General features: G+C 39.4%; 2 protein-coding genes across 5 annotated transcripts in view; one reads left to right on the forward strand and one right to left on the reverse strand.

Annotated features, from left to right (window-relative positions):
* Positions 1-55: 55 nt before the first annotated feature.
* LOC122823910 (C-C motif chemokine 24-like) lies at positions 56-21,987 on the forward strand. Of its 4 annotated transcripts, XM_044103954.1 has the most exons (5): positions 56-178; positions 7,438-7,661; positions 20,357-20,529; positions 20,647-20,770; positions 21,229-21,987. In XM_044103954.1, exons 3-5 carry the CDS (start codon positions 20,466-20,468, stop codon positions 21,326-21,328), a joined length of 288 nt encoding a protein of 95 aa, XP_043959889.1. In that variant the 5' UTR covers positions 56-178; positions 7,438-7,661; positions 20,357-20,465; the 3' UTR covers positions 21,329-21,987. The 4 variants fall into 4 exon arrangements, 3 of the variants coding, with proteins under 3 accessions (XP_043959889.1, XP_043959879.1, XP_043959870.1); XR_006369426.1 differs by lacking the exon at positions 21,229-21,987 and adding an exon at positions 9,398-9,492 and having other exon boundaries at positions 20,357-20,872; XM_044103944.1 differs by lacking the exon at positions 56-178 and having other exon boundaries at positions 7,198-7,661.
* A 1,361-nt stretch (positions 21,988-23,348) lies between these two features.
* Positions 23,349-23,679, reverse strand: part of LOC122820264 (zinc finger and SCAN domain-containing protein 21-like) — a 7,890-nt gene continuing 7,559 nt past the window's right edge. The window contains exon 2 of the mRNA XM_044097528.1: positions 23,349-23,679. This exon is cut by the window's right edge and continues 421 nt beyond it. Coding sequence (XP_043953463.1) covers positions 23,349-23,679 — 331 coding nt within the window.

A 23,679-nucleotide genomic window follows, 5' to 3' on the forward strand; every position in this document is an offset into this window, starting at 1 on the left:
CGCTTTCAGAGGTTTATCTGCCGGGATCATGTGGTTTCTGAAACGCTTTAATCTGATTTAATTTCTTCTTGTTGGAGCAAAGCGCGGGAAGCGTCACATCGATGGTCGCCGCCTCGGTGGACGTCACGAGGGCCGCTGCAGCTTCCGGTTCCCCCTGGGAGGAAAACACCGGAATGAGGTCTGTACCTGCGGCTCAGTGTGTGTGTGTGTGTGTGTGTGGGTGTGTGTGTGTGTGTGTGTGTGTGTGTGTGTAACAGTGGATTTGTAATCCGTGTAACTTTGGAGAGTTGTATCTGTGAATCATGATTTGTAACTCTGAGTATTTGTAAATGTGTGGTCAAATGGTTACACAAACATTAAATATGTTGTTCAGGGGCCGATGAAATGGGGTCTTTATGGATTTCAGACATAAATACAGTTGAATCTGAAGATTCTGGAGGCTGTGTGAATGTTAGTCCAAATCATTATTTATGTTGAGCTTGGAAAGTCTTCAGTTTGTTTGGTGGATAAATGTAGCAGCAGGTGAAAATCTTCATTACTGCTGAAGCAGCAAAATATGATTTCAGACCAACATCCAGCTAAATTACTGACCAAAGGTCGGTACATTTGGATTAATGATTAACTGGTAGATAAAAGCTGTTTCCTAGTCCGATCCATTTGCCCTATTTAATAAAACTTTAAGTGAATTAGCTGTGTGTCGATGGAGGTTTTGACTGGACAGAAATACAATAAATAACAGTAAACATGAAAACACAAACGTTTTGTGTTTGCCAGCATTGAGACGTGAACTGGTGCAGGTCAAACCCAGAGGATCCACAACACTGCAAAAGAAGAGCCTGATTCAGCTGCATGTGACGGGTTCAGATACTTAACGAGGTTAGGGTTGAAGAAACACCCTTAAACTGCTGAAGTGACACTAAACATAAAGACTATAGGCAACAGCTGAAGCAGCAAAGCTAACGCAGACATTAGCTCCCGCTAACAGAGAAACATGAGGAGGACAGAGTATCAAACTTCCAGACTAGGAATCAGGTTTTATCTAAACTTCATCCTCCAGTTAATCATTAATCCAAATGTACGGACCTTCGATCAGTAATTTAGCTGGATGTTGGTCTGAAACCGTATTTTGCTGCTTCAGCAGTAATGAAGATTTTTACCTGCTGCTACATTTATCCACCAAACAAACTGAAAGGTGTTTTCCTTAATAATGATTTAACGTTCACTCGGCCTCCAGGACCCTCAGACTGGATTTGTGTCTGGATCTCAGTGAAATCCACAGTTTATTAGCTGTTATTTAAGTATGTAATAAACACACTTAAAACATACATATTTCATGGATTTATTTAAAGCCCTACAACAAAACACTGAATGCATAAACATTTGATCAACATAAAAATAAACATTTCTACATATTCATTCTGATGATGCCAGTAACGTTCAGGTTCAGTAATGTTCTGTCAAAGTTCTGTTTATAATCATGTTCAGGAAAATCTACATGAATCTTCTAGCACTAACCGTCTGTTTGAACTTTTCCTAAAAATACACAGATTTAGCTGCGAACAGCTAGCTAAAACAGCTAGCATAGCTCGCATAAACATTAGCTCCTGCTAACAGAAACATATGAGGAATACCACACATGTAAAACGTAATCTGAAATTATTTATAATTACTCCATGTCTCATTACTATCGGAAAGCAAAACCCTGAAGGTTTAACTTCTACCTACGTCAGAGGTCAGACCACCGGGACGCTCCGTCCTGTTTCTTGGTTCCGGCCAGCGAACCATTCCGCCACCCAGTAGTCGTTTATCAGACCACTTAGTCTCCTATATCCGCTCAAAAATGCACAATATATCTTTAAATAATTTCGGGATATTATAAGGAAGTGCTGAGATTTACCGTTTTCCACCAAACTAACGTATTTGCCACTTCGGCACAAGCACAGTGAGAAACGTTTAACCACTAGACTCAGGAAAACTCAGATGACCCACCTTTCTACTAGCATGTAAACGCACCATCTACACAAATCTGGGAGCTCCGGAAGCTGGAATGAGTCTCAAGTCCTCGTGCATCGAAACCGGATCTGTGCGACTCGTGTTACTTATTTAACATTTGTAGGCGTAGGAAAAGGTTTGGATTCATAATTACCAGATTTGTGAGGTTGTAGTTAAAAGAATTCTTTGTAGAAATTTAATGTTTGTAGAAATTGTACTTGTGTGTGTGTGTGTGTAGCCTACTTTTATTTTGTATTCATAATTTCTTAATATTTGTGTATGCATTTGACCTCATATCAACACAGGGAGTTACGCACAAATTTTCTATTACGTTTACAAATCATGTTTCATAGATACAACTAAACAAAGTTTCACACAAAGATTCTTACTCAGATTACAAATCCAGTATTACATACACACACAGTATTTTGAGACTATTTTCTCTCCATATTAAACAGTCTTTCCTTATGACAGCTCTATCTTTGTCCCGCTTCCATTTTTTTCTGCCTCTCCATCAATAGCCTGCTGTTATCAGACCAAAGCATAAATAAATGAAATTGTACCTAGCTCAATCATTTTCTGCCGGTTGTGGCGCCCCTCCAGCACAGCGCCCCCTCTGGTCGCAGACAGTGCATACTGACTTTGCTCCGTGGTCTGGGCTGTTAAGCTGATGATCTTCAGCAGAACTGAAGCGTTTCTGTAATCAGGACAGGAATGTGTCCCATCAGATTGGATCTCCTGGTTCTGGTCGGGCTGCAGGTCCGATACCAGCAGCTGAGATCCCAATCAGTCCCAGATTAACATCCGCTCGGCATCGCTTATCGCCTCATGCTGCGATTGATCAGTTTCCTGCTGGATGGTGAGAGAGAAAACCCGGCACGGATCCGTCCAAAACCGTCATGTTTGGTCAGATGAAGAGTTTGGACTTTCTGCCCGTCGGCAGCGGCAGCATCATGCTGCGTGGCACAGAACATTATGAGAAGAGAACATTATGCAAAAATACTGAAGTTGTTTCAAGACTTTACCAAGGAAACTAAAGGTTGGATTCAAATGTGTCTTCTTAACCCTTTCTGCACTGATGGATCACAAGGGCTATTAACCTCTAGAACCCGACGGACCCACCGGTCCGTCGGTCCAACCAATCAGAGCCAGGAGGCGGGTCTTAGCACTGTCAATCAGTCTCCTGTCTGCGCTGCTCACACTCTGCCCCACACAGCCAGTACAGACCTGAGACTCCCAGTTTGCTGAAGCTGTGCTGATGGAGAAACAACCAACAGGAAGTCTTTAACTGTGACTATGCTAACTAGTCTGCTAACTAGCCTGTACCTTCAATCAACAGAAAAGTGCTAGCAGTGTGTACACGAGCTGATTGACACTAATTTATGAAAGGTATTTTTACATTTTAATGCTCTGGAGCTCGAAAGCCGGCTCCAGAGCCCACAAACATCTGGAGAAAATGAAAAACGGGTTAGTTACATTCAGCTTTCCTCACAACGTTTCTGCTTTGTCCTGGTTTGGATCAAGGTAAAGCGAGTTTTTAGACCGAATGGATGGATGGATGGATGGATGTTTATCTGTGGAACGAGGTCAACATGTTGAGTCAAGATGGGCATCTTTACCAGGCAGATTCTTTTCTGAGAAATAGAAACTCCTGTCAGTTTAGAAAACTAGAACAAACTCAGAGAACCAACATTTAGTTTCATCAGAACAAGAATCAGAGAAATACAGACGATTTATGAAACATGGGAACCAAGATGTAGTTTTATTCTTTGGCTTTTCTCTGCATCAGAGAAGCTGATAAAATGTTTGTGTTTTTCGTCATAAGAAGGAGAATTCTGCAGGACAACGAAGAATGAGAGAGAAAATCCTCAACCAGCTTGTAGTGGCGATTGTTTGTCAAACCAAACATCCAATAAAAGTTCCTCAAGCCACTAAGAGGCACTGGGGTCCAGTTTCTGTACGCAGGCAAAAGAAGATGTAATGTCCAAACTTGTTGATTGTTCAGGAAGGTTTAATTTTCTTTTCAGCAACAATTACAGAGTTCAAACTTTTCTTTGTTCTCATTCTGTCAATCTTGCTCTGTTCTCTTGCTCTGGTAAAAACCATAAAGGCCCCAAACCCAAATGGCTGCTGGTCCTTTACCAGGCCCTAGAATCAACAATTATTAACCTGCAAATAAATACTGTAAATAATACAAAAACATACACTTAAGAATTAACTAACAAAATTCAAATGAATAAAGAAATAAAGAATAAATAGCTCCAACACAGCTGATTTCCAGCATCATGTCTGTCATCTGGGGTCAAAGTTCATCAGTGTGCAGAGAAACGTACTTCCTGCTGCAGGTTTGCAGCTTTCAGCAGCCGCGTTGCATCAGCTGCATTACCTCATGAACACTCATCAGCTCTAAACCCAGGAGTTCTGGCGGGGGTCCAGAACTCGCGTTCTGTGCGGGGGTCCAGAACTCGCGTTCTGTGCGGGGGTCCAGAACTCGCGTTCTGTGCGGGGGTCCAGAACTCGCGTTCTGTGCGGGGGTCCAGAACTCGCGTTCTGTCTTGAGGTCCAGAACTTCGCGTTCTGTGCGGGGTCCAGAACTCGCGTTCTGTCGCGGGGGTCAGAACTTCGCGTTCTGTCTTGAGTCCAGAACTCGCGTTCTGTGCGGGGGTCCAGAACTCGCGTTCTGTGCGGGGGGGTCCAGAACTCGCGTTCTGTGCGGGGGTCCAGAACTCGCGTTCTGTGCGGGGGTCCAGAACTCGCGTTCTGTGCGGGTCCAGAACTCGCGTTCTGTGCGGGTCCAGAACTCGCGTTCTGTGCGGGTCCAGAACTCGCGTTCTGTGCGGGTCCAGAACTCGCGTTCTGTGCGGGTCCAGAACTCGCGTTCTGTGCGGGTCCAGAACTCGCGTTCTGTGCGGGTCCAGAACTCGCGTTCTGTGCGGGTCCAGAACTCGCGTTCTGTGCGGGTCCAGAACTCGCGTTCTGTGCGGGTCCAGAACTCGCGTTCTGTGCGGGTCCAGGCCCGGTTTCACTGCTCGTCCGTTTGCTGAGTTAAAGTTTTGATTTTAGAGCTTCAACCTGCTTCCTCTGCAGCCTGCAGGGAGGATCACCAGGACCTGTACAGGTCAAGGGTCAGAGAGGCAGCTAGCATTTCTGCAGACCCCACACAGCCTGGACACAAATCATTTAGACTTTCAGCTTCAGGTGGCGCTACAAAGTCAGTTTCTCCCTCCAGATTGTCTCCCTGAGAAAAACCAGAGTGAAAGTGAGGAGTGATAAAAGAGCTGCAGTGTAATCAGTCTTCACTCACTTCAAAATAAGAGCACGAATGAGAATCTAATGCTAATGTCAGCGTCCGTATTTCTAAAGAAGCTCATTGAACGACCAGAGGAACTCTGGAAAGAAGAACGGATAGAAAAACAATTTTATCTGACCTGACGAAGAACATAAAGATAGAAATGATAAATATGTTTAATATTCAGCTCAGACGGCTTGTTAGACAATAATATAGCAGCTTTCTATTAAAATGCAATAAATTAATTACAGACCCTCCAATTAACTCAAAGCTTTAATTTTAGTCGGCTGCTAGCATGAATGTGATTAACGGCTTCTTATCAACATATCAAACTTTATTCAACTGACAGAAAACATCCAGCTTTAGAATTAATTTAAAAATAAAAACTAAACAGCTACAAAGAAAAGAAAAATGCTAATGAGCTAAAGAAAATGTTAGCTTCACTATTAGCTAATCAGCACTAATAGTAAATGAGGTAAATATTCCACTTTCAAAATAAGAAGAATGCACTCAAACTTTTACTTTCCCTTTTTAGAAACAATACATACATATATGTATATATATATATATACATATATATTTTCATAAAAAACCTTTATTGACCAAAAATCCTTCTTGGTTCTGATTCTCTGGAGCTGAGAGGGAGAATCAGAGACCAGAATCCCAGCAGAGCGTCTCCCCGTCATTTCAGGAAACCAGAAACCTGGACGTTGAAAAATGAATCTGCACTTAGGAGAAACGGTTTGACTCGTCTGAAATCAGAACCGTTTCTCATGCACTGATCCAGAGTAATCACAGAGCAAATCCTTTCTGCGTAACATCCAGGTTTAAACGGTCTGACCGTTTCCAGCTCCAGTCCCGAGTCACCAGTACTGAATTAAAGAAGCAGTTATAATAATGCTGATGCAGCAGGTTGCTGGGAATCTACCTGAAACTGAGAAAGTCCTGCATGTCGTTTCCATCGCAGCCGATTGGACCCGTCTGAAGAACCGACGGCTTCACTTCCAGCTGGGAGGGAAGTTATGAACTGCTGCTGAGGAAGTTTACTTTATTCAGATTGAGAGTTTTAGTGATGACCTCAGCCTGCGAGGGGTCAAAGGTCATCTGATGCCCATCATTCTGCAGACAGGAAGACTATTCCCAACAGGAAAATGTCTCAGAAGCTACAGAGACGACCCTGCAGACTCAAACAGGAAGCAGTTTTTACGTTGAAATGTTTTGTTCGGATATGGCCGAGTGTTGGTGCAACCAGTCACAATGCGGACATGCCGCAGCCAGACTGCAGCAGCCAGACTGCAGCAGCCAGACTGCCGCAGCCAGACTGCCGCAGCCAGACTGCAGCAGCCAGACTGCAGCAGCCAGACATGCCGCAGCCAGACATGTCGCAGAATTTAAAAACTTTGAGCTGAAGTAAATAAAAGAGAGACGTACAAATACATGTTGAGAGTGAAAATCTTTCCAAAAGATGAAGATATATCAAAGATTTCAAAAGGGAGAACGTGGATAATATAGGAAATAGCGCCCCCTTCACTTCCGGAGTGCAATGGTCCCATTTCCATATAAGGTCTGAGACAGACAGTCCTGCCGCTTCCTGTTTGCTGCAGCGAGGTGAACTTGGATGTCCGAGAGGAAATCAACACTTTGAAAACAAACTGAAGCTGCTGCCTTCACACACCAGAGGGCGCTGTTTGCTTTCATGTAAAAATCTGCAATAAATGAATTTTTTCATTTTACAGCAGATAGAATAGAAAATACTTTATTGACCTCTAAGGAAAAATTGCTTATTTGTTGACAAGTTTCTCCATCCAAGGTGTTAAATATTAATAAATACAAATAAAACCACATAAGCGACATAAAATGTATTTAAAAAGATACAGAGGTGTGATATTGTAAGTGATTTAAGTATAAAATAATAAATAAAATACTAACAATCATTCGCATGGAAATATGTTAATCTATAAATAAATGATTTTTTATTTAACCATTTATTTATCGATTGTCGATGATCTATAAATAAATGTATAGATCTATAAATGAGTCCAAAGAAAACGCAGCTTTAAAGACACTCGGAGTTTGGCTTTTCAAAGTTCGATCAGGATCAGAATGGACTAGATTTCCTGTCTCTGACCCGGTTCCTGTGGGTGTTCTCTCTGCAGCGTGGATCGGGACGCCGACCGGGTCCCGGCTCAGATCAGCAACTCGGTCCGGTCTGCGCCCAGACGGTTCTGAGGAGGAAGCCGTGTCCCAGCGACCCAAACAAATTCGTGGTCTGGAAGGAGCTGATGGCGGTTCCGGTGGGCAGCACCTGCGTGAGGCCCAGTTACTCCCAGTAACGGCCGTGAAGACCCGCTGCAGGTCCAGAAACACCCGACGGAACAAGGTGATCTGTCAGATAGCCATACATGTCAGAATAGCATACATATGGTAAGAGCGCATGCGCTCTCTGCAGGAGGTCCGCCATATTGAGAGGAGTCGTCAGCTTGTCATACGCGAGAAGAGACACAATAAAAAGTAACTAAATAAATTAAATTTAATGCTGCTGCAGCTGCAGTAAACTACAAAACACGTCCTAAAACACGCCCTGTTTAAATTCACGTCCCCCACTTCCTTAATATTTTTGGGTTGGATAACATGTCTGCTAACTTGGATAGCATATGGGTGTATGAAAGCATAATTTTACCCACACTGAAACTGGGGCAAAACCAGTGTTTCACTTTTGAAAAAAATCCTTATCTACGTCATGATTCTATGTTGCTGATTAAATAAAATCATATGGTAATGACAACGTATACATGTCTGAGCTAAGCGTATGACTATCTGACAACGTATGCTGAAACGTATGCAAACGTATGCTGATCTGACAGATATAGCCATCAGTTTGTCATACGCGTATGACGATCTGACAATGTATGGCTATCTGACAGAACACCGGCCTGACGCTGGGCAGCTGAACCTCTGAACATTTAGCTCCGACCTCCATCAAACTTTCCTCACTCAGCCAGAAACCGGAGAAATGCTGCGAACCGGTCCAGACGAGCTGGTTCTGAGACCCAATCAATGGGAACTACTGACCCACTGCAGCTTCAGACCGGAACCAGTTCAGACCGGAACCAGTTCAGACCGGAACCAGTTCAGACCGGAACCAGTTCAGACCGGTACCGGTCCAGCTGCGGCCGCCCGCTCTGTGAAATCATCTGGACTCTGTAAATGTAACTTGTGCTCCTGGATAAAGATTTAAATCCCAGCTGAACTCTCTGCTGCTCTGGAAGATCTTTATGGTTTATTTGGAGATTTATCTTCATTTTTGATGTTTTGTGAAGTGAAAGCACCTTTTAAATAAAATATATAATAACTATTATAAATACTATTCTGCTACAAACAAGGCCGTTGCCATGGTTACTGCTTCACCTGGTGACGGACCTCCAGGTTTTTCTACTAATTTACATTAAGATGTTTTCATGGAGGCGACGGCCGAGCAGCAGCTGCTCTGTTTCCTCCTGTTGGGATTCTGGAGGAAAGGTGAGCAGGTACTTTGTTGTGCGTTGAACTTTTCTAAATGTTTCTGTACGTCAACTTTTAGTGTAAAATCGTCTCAGTGTTTCATACATGAGGTATTTATGTTCACCCAACTGGACCGGACGGTACCGGCCGCGACAGGAGAGGAATCACGGTTTCAGAACGCAGAGACTGTCACTATGGTAGAGGCAGCATCATGCTGTGGGGTCGTTCAGCTGCCGGGGGTAAAGAAAATGTAGAAGAAGAACGATGACCAGAAAACTCTTCAACTGCACGTCAGATCAGCTGCAAGATGATTTGAACTGGTTCCGGTATGAACTGGTTCCCGTCTGAACTGGTTCCGGAAACATTTTTTTAAAAATCACATCAGTTCTAAAGGCCAAGAAATAAATTATTAAGCATGAAAACAAAAGATATATGAATAATGATTTATCAATTTCAGTTTGTTTTAGTTTTACAAATGCACAATTTAATTCCAGTTAGTTATTGTATTTTCTTTTATTGCTGTTTTTATTTGCTTAAGTTATTTTGTTAGTTTTAGTTAAGTCTTCAAACCTGTGAAGACTTTAAACTGAACTGATCATGTGACTGCCCAGACAGGAAGTGACCTCACCGGGTTCTCTGAAGATCTGCGTTCCCAGTATCAACCAGGAGGAAAAGTTCTGACCCGGTCTCTTTACAATGAGGAAGACGAGGTTTCCCTCATTTCTGTTTTCCATGTTAAATCCGGATCTGCTTTAAATCCACTGGAACCAGAGAAACACGGCAGGTTTCTTCTGAGAACCAGAAGAAGTGAAACTCTGACAATAAAAATACAAACTGATTTTCATTCAGAAGATCAGGATTTATCATTTATTCCAGATTAAAGAATAAAAACGTATTAAAGTTACAAACTTTGATTACATAAAAAGTTGATAATGCTGCAGAGTGAAAAATGAAAGAGGTTTTCCTGTAGGTTTAGTCGGCGTGAAGCTTTTCTTTGAACCAAAGCTGAAAGTTCTCGGCAGATTCTCTTAAAAACCGCAGCAGTTTCACTTCCTGCAGTTCAGGTCACTGGAAGAAGTGAAAGCTGGACTGAAGTGTATGGAAGTAAATATGTGCCATCAGAATTTGAATAAAAAATACCTCTGAAATTTGAATGTTGTATATTAGTGCTTACTTTTTCAGTATTAAAATAAATTCAGAATATATTTTTAACCTAAAAAAAAAATTCAATGTCATTATTTTTGCAGTAAAAAAATTCGTGTAATTTTTTTACATGGTTGCAATTTTCAGTTATTAAAAAAATTCACATTCCTATTTCAAAGTGATCAAATTTTCAATATACATATTTTTCACAGTTTAAATTTTCAGTGTTAAAAAATTCAGTATATAAAAAATTCAACTTTTCAAAATTCAAATGCAATATTTTCGTTGTCCTCCAATTCAACTTGCTCAAATTCTCTCAAATTCAGCGTCTAAAAATTCGCTGTAAAAATGGCCAAGGTTACTTCAGGTCACAGACATTAGCAATGGATGTCCGATTCCAACATCCACCTAATCACGTGACACAACCGTCATATTGAAGAAATACCAGCATCACCCAGGCTGGCGACCATGGAAGGCATAAACGCAAACCCAACGGTGAGTTTAATGCTTTCATATTTCTATAGTATATTTTATTTTGTGCATGAAGTTTGATACATTATCTTAAAGCCTGATTTAAAACACGGGTTGGGCCGTTGTTAATCTTACACCGTGTAGTACCGGCATATTACATCTCGCTACCTCCTAGCACCCCCAGCCCCTCCCGCTGTCCCACAATTTCCCCAGTTTTATTTCAAAAAGAAATACCACTTGGGTCAAGTCTAGAATCTTTAAAGAGAACTGATGGGTGGCGACATTCTGGGTTGTTTGTATGTTGTCTTAGGTGAGACTGAGACAGGCAGTCTTAGTAAAGTCGTAATTTTTCAGGAGATGCTACCGCTAATATGGCTGCTTTGTGTGCTTCAAAGAGGGGCTGTGAACACTTTCCGACATTAATTATAACCACAACCCCATTCTGATCAGCTACCGTATTGTTCAGGTGACTTCATTACAACATCATCCAAAATACTGCTTCTCTTATCTGACAATTGTTGATATACAATATTAATTTACATTCTTTTTACTTTGCCTAAAATCTCGTTCTGTTATCTAGCAACACTATAAACAACCACCTTTGTTTTTTCAGTTGATTTTAACTCATTTTCAAGAAAATATATGCTTGTAAGTACATCTGTTAACTTATTTTAGATTAATATCATAATTTAATTTAGATTACTGTGACTTCTCAATGCTGACCTACTGATGTCAAAATACTTTTTTATTTTACTGACAATTTTTTAAATGTTTTTTTTCTTTTTTCTCTTTTCAAGGAACATTTGCTGAATCATATTTTTGATAGACTCCGTGATCGTTTGGAGCAGGAAGAAGCAGTTTTATATCTGGGAAGAGTGTGCACAATCAAAGGTTTGTACAAATGACAAGTTTCAATATGTGATGCTTTTGAATGTCTATAGTAACATTAGCTTTGTGTGGTCTTCAATATGATGAGATTTGAAGGGCAGTTTTTAATCGTTTATTACTCCATAATTGAAGGACTGAGCGACTGTGGAGAGATCTGTGGACGGCTGTAACGTGCATCTATTATGACGTGCTACACTACCTTAAAGAAGAGGGATACCTGGACATTTCAAATGAAGCACACCTCTTCTGTTGCCATTATGTCTTCCTGCCATGTCTGCAGGATGATCTGGATACTTTCTGCAGTGGCTGGGACAATCACCCACTTCGAACTGAAGCAACATGACTCCTAACCTGCTCTGGGTTCTTGGTCGTACACATCATCCAATTCCTTGACAGAGGTTATAAAGATTATAACGGAGGCTCAGATGTATATGCTGAACATTTTATGTTCAGATTTTTATTTAATAACAATAGCTGAATAACGGCAAACGGCTGTTTGTAACCAAGCAACCAAAATCACCAGAAGGCAATCATGTTTTAACAAGATAACTATCACATTTTAATAAGATACATATGACGTTATAACGTGATAGCGCTCAATTTTTTTTCCTGTGACAGCAATACGCTTTAAAAATTCACCATTTATGAAATGTAAAGCTAAATGCTGATCATGTTACCACAGAGGTGAATTTTAGAGCTTTTATGGTAGACATGTCAGAGAACAAAAATGTTCTAAATTTGTAATTTGTTTTTTTTCTTTACTCAAAAGGAACCCATTAGGTACATTTGTACATTGTTGTATTGCTTTACATTACTTGAATTATAAGAATCAGAAAAAGTTTTGTCTTTTGTTGTTTATTTTCTAATACTTAAAGCATATATGAACTCATCTAAGTACATCCAATAAAATTTTGCATAAAAAACTATTTCAGTTTCATATTTAAAACTGCCTGTACAAACAGTACTGACTCAGAGAAATGAAATATCTACTCTGAACATTGTGTTATTCTAGTTCCTCTAGTTTTGAATTTGACAAAACTAGAGAAATTAGAGTAACAGCAATGTTGTCGCTCTAATGAGTAATACATATGATCACATTTAAACATATGTATCGAACTTGTGATCTGACAAAATCAGAAAATTTAATTGATTCTACATTTCAACAAAACTGTTTTGTTTTAACAAACTGATTCACAAACAAAGAACTGCTACAGCTTAAATGTAGATTGTTTTTTATTTATTTTTTTAACAGGTCGATCACTCAAAGCAAGCCAAAGCCAGACTGCGTAGAGGAAATGCATGCTACAAAATCCTCACTGAAAGAATTGAACAATCTCCACAGACAGACTTGCTGGCAGATTTTCTCATCCAGTCCAGAATTTCATCATGTCTCCTCTTCCTCCACTCCGTGGTCTTTCAGTTAGTAAATTAAGTAAGTGGCTTGCAGATTCAACAATAGCATCCTGACTACCCTGTAGTCACAAAATATATACAAGACAAAGTAGCAGTTGAAAAAGGATTAGTTAAAAAGAAATTTACACTTCATGAGAATGATCACTTTTACTCAGGAAAGCTCTGTGCTGTAGGGTTCCCACCTTTCAGAAATTAAAATAAGGATCTAGCAGATGGAAAGTGTCATTCTATTTCACTAGAGAAACTAAAACTGCAGTACCGTAAGTTTTAAAGAATAAAGAGACAGTATAATTTCTTCAGTTTCCCTCTTAATTTTTTTTTTACAATTGCTAGCATTCATCCTCACTGACACTGTTCAGCCTGGCATGTGTGTCTTCCCTTTCCTGTATCTTTGCTAGGACATGGTAGAGTATCGGTTGAGGACGTTTTAAAAAGACGCAGGTTGAGAGCGGCTCACCACGACCGCTAACCCTCTTTTGCACCCTAGTGTTTCTAGGCAACCGTGACATCATCAATGGTCCAAAGCGTTCTGGGGTCCTTACTAGCTCCCGCCACATTAGCTGAGCTTAACATGTCTTGTGTTTTATTTTTGTAATTATTGTTACACTAAATGTTTATATGCGTGTGATGGGCGTAACTGTCGGACATACAGAAATACCGAACAAATCGCGTCTCGTTACGGGGCGATTCCGTATTTTACGAAAGGGATAGCAATCCTACTGTGCTCTTCTCTCATTAAAATTATAGAAACTATATAAAACACAAATAAATCTACAATTTGTAAGATTAACAACGGCCCAACCCGTGTTTTAAATCAGGCTTTAAGATAATGTATCAAACTTCATGCACAAAATAAAATATACTATAGAAATATGAAAGCATTAAACTCACCGTTGGGTTTGCGTTCGCCTCCATGGTCGCCAGCCTGGGTGATGCTGGTATTTCTTCAATATGATTGTGTCACGTGATTAGGTGGATGTTGGACTCGGACATCCATTGCTAATGTCTGTGACCTGAAGTAACCTTGGCCATTTTTACAGCGAATTTTTAGACGCTGAATTTGAGACAGCGAATTTTTAGACGCTGAATTTGAGACGGCGAATTTGAGCAAGTTGAATTGGAGGACAACGAAAATATTGCATTTGAATTTTGAAAAGTTGAATTTTTTATATGCTGAATTTTTTAACACTGAAAATTTAAACTGTGAAAAATATGTATATTGAAAATTTGATCACTTTGAAATAGGAATGTGAATTTTTTTAATAACTGAAAATTGCAACCATGTAAAAAAAATTACACCGAATTTTTTTTTACTGCAAAAATAATGACATTGAATTATTTTTTAGGTTAAAAATATATTCTGAATTTATTTTAATACTGAAAAAGTAAGCACTAATATACAACATTCAAATTTCAGAGGTATTTTTTATTCAAATTCTGATGGCACATATTTACTTCCATAGAAGTGTCCATATTTATGCAAATCTTTGAGTTTAATGTTAAATGAAGAGAAGCCTTCACTATTTATTTTATTTTATAGTTTTTTGGTACAGAGATACATGAGAAATACAGTTTGCAAAAGTATTCACACCCATTAACTTGTCTGTCACATCACAACCACAAACATAAAATTAAGTTCCAAACATTAAATCCCATTGAAATATATTTATACTTGTGGTTGTAAAATGACAAAATATGGAAAAGTTCAGCGTATGAATCTGTTCACCCGTCAGGAGGCCTTTGGTTCAAACGAGAAGTTAAGATCAACAGTAAACAATAAATTGATGAAGAAGAAGAAATATCTGTCAGGCAGACCAGCAGGGTGACAAATTTCATTTAAAAAATGTAACATTACTTTAAAAAATTAAATTAAATTCTCATAAGACCATAACTGACTGACATATCAATTTTAAGACTTATGAATTCACTAAAAATTAACCAGAAATATGCTAATTTTAAAATATTTCATTGCTTTTGATTCAGAAGTCTTAATCACATTATTATTATTTGGTTCATTTTATTATATTTCCATCTTAACTTTCTATTTAAACAAACTATTTATGGTCTTTGGAGGGTTTTGTGAATTAGCTATAAACATGCAGCCATCAGGTTCTTTTTCTGTTCTTTTCTTATTAAACAAATAATAAAATAAACATTAAATATACAGATAAATAAACGTCATTAAACGTCCGGATGACGTTGGCTGTGGACGTTGGGCGAACATTGGCAGCCAACATTCTCCGGACTTTTAATGGTGTTTCATTTTGATATTGCGTTATGTTGACCAGTGTTGAAGGAAACTATGATCCCCGTATTCCACTGGGAATCAGTGAAAACATTTCCCACTGAAAAACCTTTCCAGCTGCACACAACCTATCAAGGCTGAGAAGTCTTTGACAACATGGCGCCACTTCCGCCATGTTGTCTTTCTGAACCAAAGAACAACATACAAAACAACATATATAATGCTGACGTAACATCCACAGTAGTGAAATACGGCTCTTTTTTCGCTTTGTTACCATGACAGCTAGAAAAGACAAAGTCGTATTTCAGGCACAAATAAAATACTATGCACTTTGTTGTCTTCCTAATAGTGTTTTTCAACCTCTTTTGAGCCGAGGTACATTGTTTTCATTGAAAAAATCCCGAGGCACACCATCAACCAAAAATGGAAACCAATGATAGTCGATAGCCGCTTATATTAAATATATAATCAATCTTATCAAAGTGTCTTGAATAGGAATCAAATAAACACAACAAAGTATTTTTTTAAATCATATTTTATATTTCAAATTGCACTTAACATGTCCACTTCAAAAGTACACCTGAACAGTGGCACAACAATTTGCTCTTAAATTTAAAGAGGTTGTAGAAAACTTCAGGTTTTTTTTTACACACTAATTCTGTCCACAAGCATTCTGTTAGCCAGAATACAGAAAATAATTCTTATTCTCATATATGCTCTCCTGTTCTGGCCTCTATTTCATAAAACATTTCCAATGACGCTTGTAGACTGAAGATGCAGAAGTTGACCCAGTTTGGGCACAAAACCCATATTCAGAAGACTACGTAGCATCAAAGGAAGAGAAGGGAAGTCTGGAGTCATGTGGTGCAGAATGATGCTACCAGAGGACCAGTCAGGTGGGCACTGATGAGACATTGGTGAGCCCTGTGGCACAGACCCAAATCTGGATGGAACCAGCTCCAAATCTGAAAGACCAAGGGCCAGAAGTGGTTGGGACTGCGGCTGGCGAAGATTTTCTCCTGATGCCAGAGTGTCAGGATCTGGAAGTGGTCCTACAAACATCAGTGACAAAATCATAATAATCATAATAGGTTTTGACAAAGGAAACATAGATACAAAAATATAAACCAAAAGTTCTACCTGTGTAAACTCTGTAAAGTGTGGAGTGCAGATACCTTTTCCCCATAGTTTTGGGCTTCCACACCAGCAGGTCGCTGACAGGTTCAGGATGTTTCCCCTTACAAGAAAAACACAGAAAGATTTCAAACTAAAGAACAAATAAAGGGATGGCTGAGCAATTTGTTAGGACATAATGGGACTGATTTGGCACAGTTTTGACAGCAATTGAGCCTGTATTTTTTCACTGCCTACAAAAAAGACATTTTCCAAACAAATTATGAGAGAAATTATAATTGCCACAAGTAATATTGAGATTACAACAACTTTTATATGGCACTTACAAAATACAAGTGTGAAAGGAGCGTAAATGGCTGCGCGACACAATCAAAGGAGGAATAAATTGTGTACATAACTATAGTACTGTTATTTAACATCATATATTTGACAGTAAATGTAATTTAGTATATGTGGATCTGAAGCATCGAGCTCTGACAACTAGCTGTCCCTGGACATTATCTGACACTACAGGCTGCAGAAGTAAAGCATAGTTTCAACATCAAGCGTCATCTAGTATCTCATAACTAAGTTCCAGCTTATTTTTACAAACTGTACTGGCAAATACATTTCAGAATGTCAAAATATATTTGAAAAGTTTAAACTATGTCTGTCTCCAATATTCCACGTAATTTAGCAAACTAAATTAGGCTTCGTGACGATGTTTGTGTAACTCATATGTTGTAGCTAGCGGTTTAGCTAGCGGGTTAGCTAGCGGGTTAGCTAGCGGGTTAGCTAGCGGGTTAGCTAGCGGGTTAGCTAGCGGTTAGCTCGCTAAGCTACGTCTTTTCTTACCTTGACAGTTGTGGATATATTCTTTGTGGAAGAACTTGTTTCCTTTCACACATTTGTTGGCGAATTAGCCGTTGCAATTTCCTCCGCATCAGCGAAAGAAAGTGCTGGCAAATTAAGTAATGATGATGAAAAGGACCGGAGGAGGAGAGACGTTTTTCAGGGTACTTGGATTACAGTCACCAAAACAGGAAGTGCCGCAGCCCTTTCAGATGCAGCTGCCGGTTGTCGTGAAAAATGTCTATTCTCTTGTTTTAACGTGCAATGCCATGTACCTACAGCCATCTAGTGATAAGGAAATTACATTATTACACCGCTAGTGACTTCTACAGCACAGACACTCAAAAATGGCATATTATTTGCAGATAATTAATTCGTTTTCAAAATATTTTTTTAGACCAATTAGGTGAAACTGGATAATTTCCACGGCACACCTGAAAACACTGTCCTAATATAATGGGCTTTTAAGTTTTTATGGATTTCCAAACGATCCTGAATTAAGAAGACGGTGGCTTGTAAATATTCTTCGCTACCAGTTAAAGCTAACGCTGCACTTCTACTACAGCACATATGTCAGAGTCAAGGCCCGCGGGCCACATCCGGCCCGCGAGAAGATTTTTTACGGCCCCTGGGATGATCTTGATTTATTATTAGAACCGGCCCGCAGACCGCAGCAAGCCGGCACCCCGTCTGAAAAAAAAATATCTTCCTTATTTGAACTGTAAGTAGTTCTTTAAATGTTCTGTGAGATGATGTACTTACCCATGTATCCATAACAACCGGAACTTTCAATATCCACCAAGTTATTGCCGAAATATACCGTCTATTAAACGAGTGCTCCCTGGATTAATTACACTCTCTGCAGCTGCAGTTGCGAAGTTACCGTATTAACCCGATACTTGCTGGAAAGTGCAACGTCTCCCCTTTCAGAAACCGTTGGAATTTTTCCACTTAGCGCTACGTGTGGCGGAATTAGGTACTGCAAATTTAGATGTGTCGCCGGCGACACGTCCGGTCTAGAAGGGTTATAGCACAGCAGTCATCAGCATAACTGTAAAATTAACTTTCAGATACCCATCAAAAATGACAAAAAGGAAGGTGGACACTGAGAACCGGGGGTTTCAAACAAGGTTTAGAGTTTATATTTAGAGTTTTTACTCAGTTCAAGTTTAAAAGTTAAAGTTTAATATTTGTTTTCACTGCATGTTACTTCTCCTTGATGAAAGTGTTGTTTTTGATTAATAGAGTTTTGCACTTTATTTTATTGTATTTCAATCCAATTATATTTTAAAAATATTTCAGTTGTGTCTGTTGAAAATTAAAGATTACTGACAGAGCCATAAGAAAATATTGCTTTATTTATCTGATCATATTGGAATATATTTGTTAGGTTTTCAGTAGGTTCAATTAGGTTCACTAGACTATATGCGTCATTTAAAAAAATTTCAATGAACATTTGATCAGTCCGGCCCTCGGCTTGTAGCTAAATTTTTTATTTGGCCCTCCGTCCATTTGACTTTGACACCCCTGTACTACAGCCTTCACTCCGGATCAGCTTCTTCAGCCTAAAGAAGGTAAAGGAGCCTCCTGTGTTATTTCCATGAACAACTTCTGTATTCAGCCTGAAAGAGCGAGTTTATGGGAACGAGAGAGCAGACCAGATCCAGACAGCCGAGCAACTGATCCGCCTGAACACACCGCTGTAAACACCGTCCTGCTTCACAAGAAACATGCAAAACTAATAAAACGAAATAACACGGAGACCTTAAGGAACTCGGAAGCACAACAACTCTGAACCTGAGCAGTCAGCTGAAGTCAGACTGACTCCAGAGCTGCTCTGCTGTTAAGCTACCGGCTTGTTGCGCTTCCTGCTTCAGAGGCAAAAGGCCTGAACCGTAAAATCCCGCGTTACTTGGTCTCTGACACTAACGGCAATAAACACACAATATACTTTAAAATCAGGTAACAACATTGTCCTTTAGAATGGATTAAAATGTTTTGATACTTCAATAGCATATTTTTACAAAAGAAATGTCCGAGAATATTGCCTACTAGCATAAGCTAAAGCTAATATTAGCCACAAAGGTTAAAGACGGTAAAACTCACCTTAGTATCTGAATGTATAACGAGGCGAACGTCTTAAAACTTTTCTCCAGCTGACTTGTTGGGGCTTCGGATCGATGTTCATCATTAATTATTACCTTGGACAAACCCTGCAAGCACCGAGTGGAAAATGACATTTTCAACACACTGGAAACGACCGAGGTGCTTTTCCCCGAACGCGGAAGCTGAAGTGCAAAGAGCCCATTAAAAAACTATTTGATCTGGTTGCCTTTTATTCTGTACAACATTATAACAGAAACATTATATAGATGTCAGAAGTAGAAAACTCAAGATGTGAAAGTAGGAGCCAATAAACTGGATAGATATACAAGCATTGTCGTGGTTTAAAAGTGTATTTACAGTAGGGACCAGCTGCAGCTGTAAAACTGGCTCCCTGCTGCTTGATGACGGTCTGACTGGTTAACCGCTGAGTCACAATGTTTGTAACATTGTTTATTATTGTGTATGCCTTTTGCATATTTAGACATTTTCTAAATACAACAAAACTGGAGCTTGTTGAGCAATATAGTGGCTTTACACTATCACGCCCGGTCCGGGCGTGATATCTGGTGCCTGTTGCCAAGGCAACAGCAACACGTCGATTCCCAGAGGGAAAGTGAAGGAGCTGCAGAACTCTCCTCCTCTTCTCCGTCTCTCTGCTCCAGCTGTCAGTGTCTGACGATCTACGTCATGATTCTGTTGCTGGTTAAATAAAATCACATGGTGATGGCAGCGAATACTCGTCTGACAGATAAAGCCGTCAGTTCGTGCTAATCGTAGAACACCGCTAACAACAAATAAAAGTACTTCTTGGACTTTTATTTAAAAAATATTCCCCTTCAAGACACGTTTACCTAACGCAAGATTAATGCAATACACATGCAGAAAAGAGAATTAAAAAATCGGACATAAAACCAATATTTGAATGGAGAGGATAAGGGCAAGGCGCCGCCTAGCGTCTACGTGCGGTATTGATGTTTTGGCACCGCATTTTCTATAAATGTCCCGCACAGACATTCAGACGGTTTTAAAACAACATTCAGAGATTCAGACTTTTTCTAAAGAGACTAAATAAATAAATAAATAATCCATACTATTCGCAGTGAACAGACAATGTTTAGTGAACGTCACGTCCGAACATGACAGGAAAATGTTTTCTGTGAAACTTTCTGGAAAAGTTTCAGGGATCGATCTTCTAAGAAGATTTTTATTTCTCACTCTGCAGCGAAAATGGATTTTAAAGGTATTTCTGTGTGTTTTGGTGGTGAAATGCATCTTTCAGCATTTTCCTTTCCAGTTTCACTTCTTCGCAGCTGTTCTGTGAATCTCTACTCGGTATCCGTCAGGGAATCCAGAGGAGGAAGAGAAACCGCTGCTTTCTGAGAACAGCTGCTGCTGAACATATAAACGGAGCCGGCCGGACCGGTCCAGCACACTTCCAGAACCTCCAGAACCATGAAGATCCAGCTGAGCCTCTGCCTCCTGGCTCTCCTCTGCTCCCTGTGGTCCAGCTCTGCAGGTCAGAAACTTTCTCCTACTACTCTCCACTGATGGAGAATCTCCTCCTCCTCTTCTCCGTCTCTCTGCTCCAGCTGTCAATCTGTTGTCGGTGCTGAAGTTCTGGTTTTGTTTGCAGCTCCAGTCGGTCCGGGCGTGATATCTGGTGCCTGTTGCCAAGGCAACAGCAACACGACGATTCCCAGAGGGAAAGTGAAGGAGCTGCAGAACTCTCCGATTCACTGCAAAGTCAAATCTGTCATGTGAGTTCACCACAACGTGAATAAATTACTGAAACAATCACTGAAAACAGAATAAATCTAATAAATTAGCATCAAAACGACATTCTGGGCTTCAGAGACCAGACTGCTGCTGGATCCACGTGACTAATGAAACTAAACCAGCGTTTCAAAATAATCTCTTCAAAATAAAAGTCTCAATTTGTGATCAGATTAGAACAAATCTCTATTATTATTATTATTATTATTATTATTATTATTATTATTATTATTATTATTATTATTATTATTATTATTATTATTATTATTATTATTATTATCATTAATAATAATAATAAACCAGGGCTTTTAAAGATGCATAAATACCAAAATATGAACTTTGTTCTGGTATTGGGCGGTCAGCCGGTCCGGTTCTGACCCAGAAGCTGTGTGTTCTGCCAGCCGGTCCGGTTCTGAACCTCCTGCATGTTGTTCTCTTGCAGAGTCACCACTGAGAGCAACAAGAAGTTCTGCCTGGATCCCGCCTGGACCTGGACCCAGACACTGCAGAGAGAGTTTGGGAAAGAAAAACGGCTCCACTGAGATCTGGATCTGGGTCGGAACCGAGTCTTCTGGAGCGGGAAGAACCATTTAGATGTTTTAACGACACACTGGACGTGTCGCTGATAGTTCTCCATTTTTACTGTTAATTTATGATTTGAATGAAACTCTGAGTCGTTTTTCAGTTTGTCTGATGGAGAATGTAACATTTAGTAACAGTTATTTTTTATGACAGCCGACGAGTCAACTTGTTCTCAACTTGAATTTAAGGTTTTTAATGAAACTTTGGTTTCTTGTTTTTCAGTTTGTCTGCTAGTTAAACATGTTCAACATTTATTTTGAAACAAAATATTTACCTTGCTAACAAAATCTATTTTTGTTATGACAAGGTAGTAACCAAGTTAATGCTGTTTATTTTGAATGTTTATTTTTCTTTACACAACGTTCTCAACTATAAGTGATAATTTATTATTTTAGAGAAACTTTGGCTTCTTTTTGCTTTTGGTTTCAGTTCATCAGCTGAAAACATGTTGCTGGAAAACTCTACTCACTCCTTTCACAATAAAAGTTTTAATTTTCTATTCATTGTTCTGTCAGTGACGACTCCCAAGTTTTCTGTCCGATTCCTTTTTCTAGATGTAAACATAAGAAACTGTTGTTCATCCATTTCTAAGCAGATGATTTCTGAGCCTTTAAAGTTTCAGTATAAGAAGCTTTCAGCGTCCAGACTAAATGTTAGCGAGTTGATTTTTAAGTTTGAAGCTAAATATTTTAGTAAACAATCTAACTATTTAGTTATCAAGCTATATCCAGTTAGCAGGTAAAATATTTGGCTTCAAATTAAATATTTAGTCAAGTTTATTTAGCAAATTAAATATTAATCTTAACTAGCAGGCTAATTATCAAGTTTGAAGCTAAATATAATTAGTAATAAATATAAGTTAGCAAGCCATTTTTTAAGCAAGGAAAATATTGAACTTGAAACTAAGTATTTAGCTTAGAGCTAAATATTTAGTTAGCAAGGTAAACTAAATTCTTTAAGTTACATGTCTAATTATCTAAAATGCTAATTAAATACTTTGTTTGAAATTGACATTTATAAATGAATGAATGAATAACATTTTGAAAATTTGACTGAAACATTAACCCCTATTTATTTATAACCAAAATTATTTCTGTTAATTAGGCAAGAATAAAGCATTAATATTACCAGAATAAAGTCATAATATTAGGAAAAATCGAGATGGAATTTTATGAAAACACAAAATATAACCAAAAATTAAAATGAGGAATATTGAGCATCTTATGAAGTTATACTTTGGTATTAATTTTACAGACAAGAAAATAATTTTGAACACATCAGCATCAGTTTATTATCAGAACCAGGACTTTGAAACCACTGAGCAACAACGAATCCTGGTAACTACTGTAACTTTTTCCTCAACAAAACAAAGTTTTCCAGTAATTTTAAGACATTTTTCTTTATTCTGCTGACATTGAACACAAATTCTCGTATCCTCACCCAAACACTCTGTCATACAACTCACAGGAATGACTGAAATAAAAGCCACTCTTTGAAAATAAGTGGCTAAGCAAGTGACAAGGAAACCATAAACTGATTTAAACTAGAAATTATGTTTCTCTGATTCATTCTTCATAAATTCTCACAGAGACAGGAGACAGGTTTCCCCCTGAAAACATGCTAAGCTTGACAGTTCAGGCTTGTAGGTCTGCTCCTCTTGAGTAGACATCATGATTCGGAAATGATAGCATGAGCTCAACAGAGGTTTATAGCTGACCATCGTGTGGTCAGCTATAAACTTAGCTTACTGGTGAATAAAAATTTAGAATAAATAAATGATGATTAGGCAAGTTGAGCCTGGTAACCAGCCAGGCTTACAAAACACTGCAAGAACAAAAGGTGAACTTAGACACTTCTCAGCTAAATGTAACATTTTGGAAAATACACCTGTAGGAAGAAATTTAAACTGAGATGAAATGGGGAAGGTTTGCTGAGTAAGCACGATTCCTGGAGTGGTTTGGAGTTCCTCCCGGCTCTGATTCATGTTGAGAAACTCTCTGGCGTGTGGACCTTCATGTGCTGCAGCAGGTAGCTGCTCCTATTGAAGCCCCGCCCACACAGCGCACATGAGTACATCCTGTGGCCTGTGTGTGTGACCGAGTGCTGCTTGAGTGAGGACTTGTCTGTGAATCGCTTCCCACAGGCGGCACAGGCGTACGGTCTCTCCCCGGTGTGGCTGCGGCAGTGCACCATCAGGCTGCTGCGGTGCTTGAAGAGCTTGCCGCAGGTCTGGCAGGAGAACGGCGCCTCGTTGGTGTGCGTGCGCAGGTGGACCCGCAGGTTGGACTTGAAGGTGAAGGATTTCTGACAG

The sequence above is a fragment of the Gambusia affinis genome, linkage group LG02 (assembly GCF_019740435.1).
Source record: "Gambusia affinis linkage group LG02, SWU_Gaff_1.0, whole genome shotgun sequence".
NCBI classification, from domain to species: Eukaryota; Metazoa; Chordata; class Actinopteri; order Cyprinodontiformes; family Poeciliidae; genus Gambusia; species Gambusia affinis.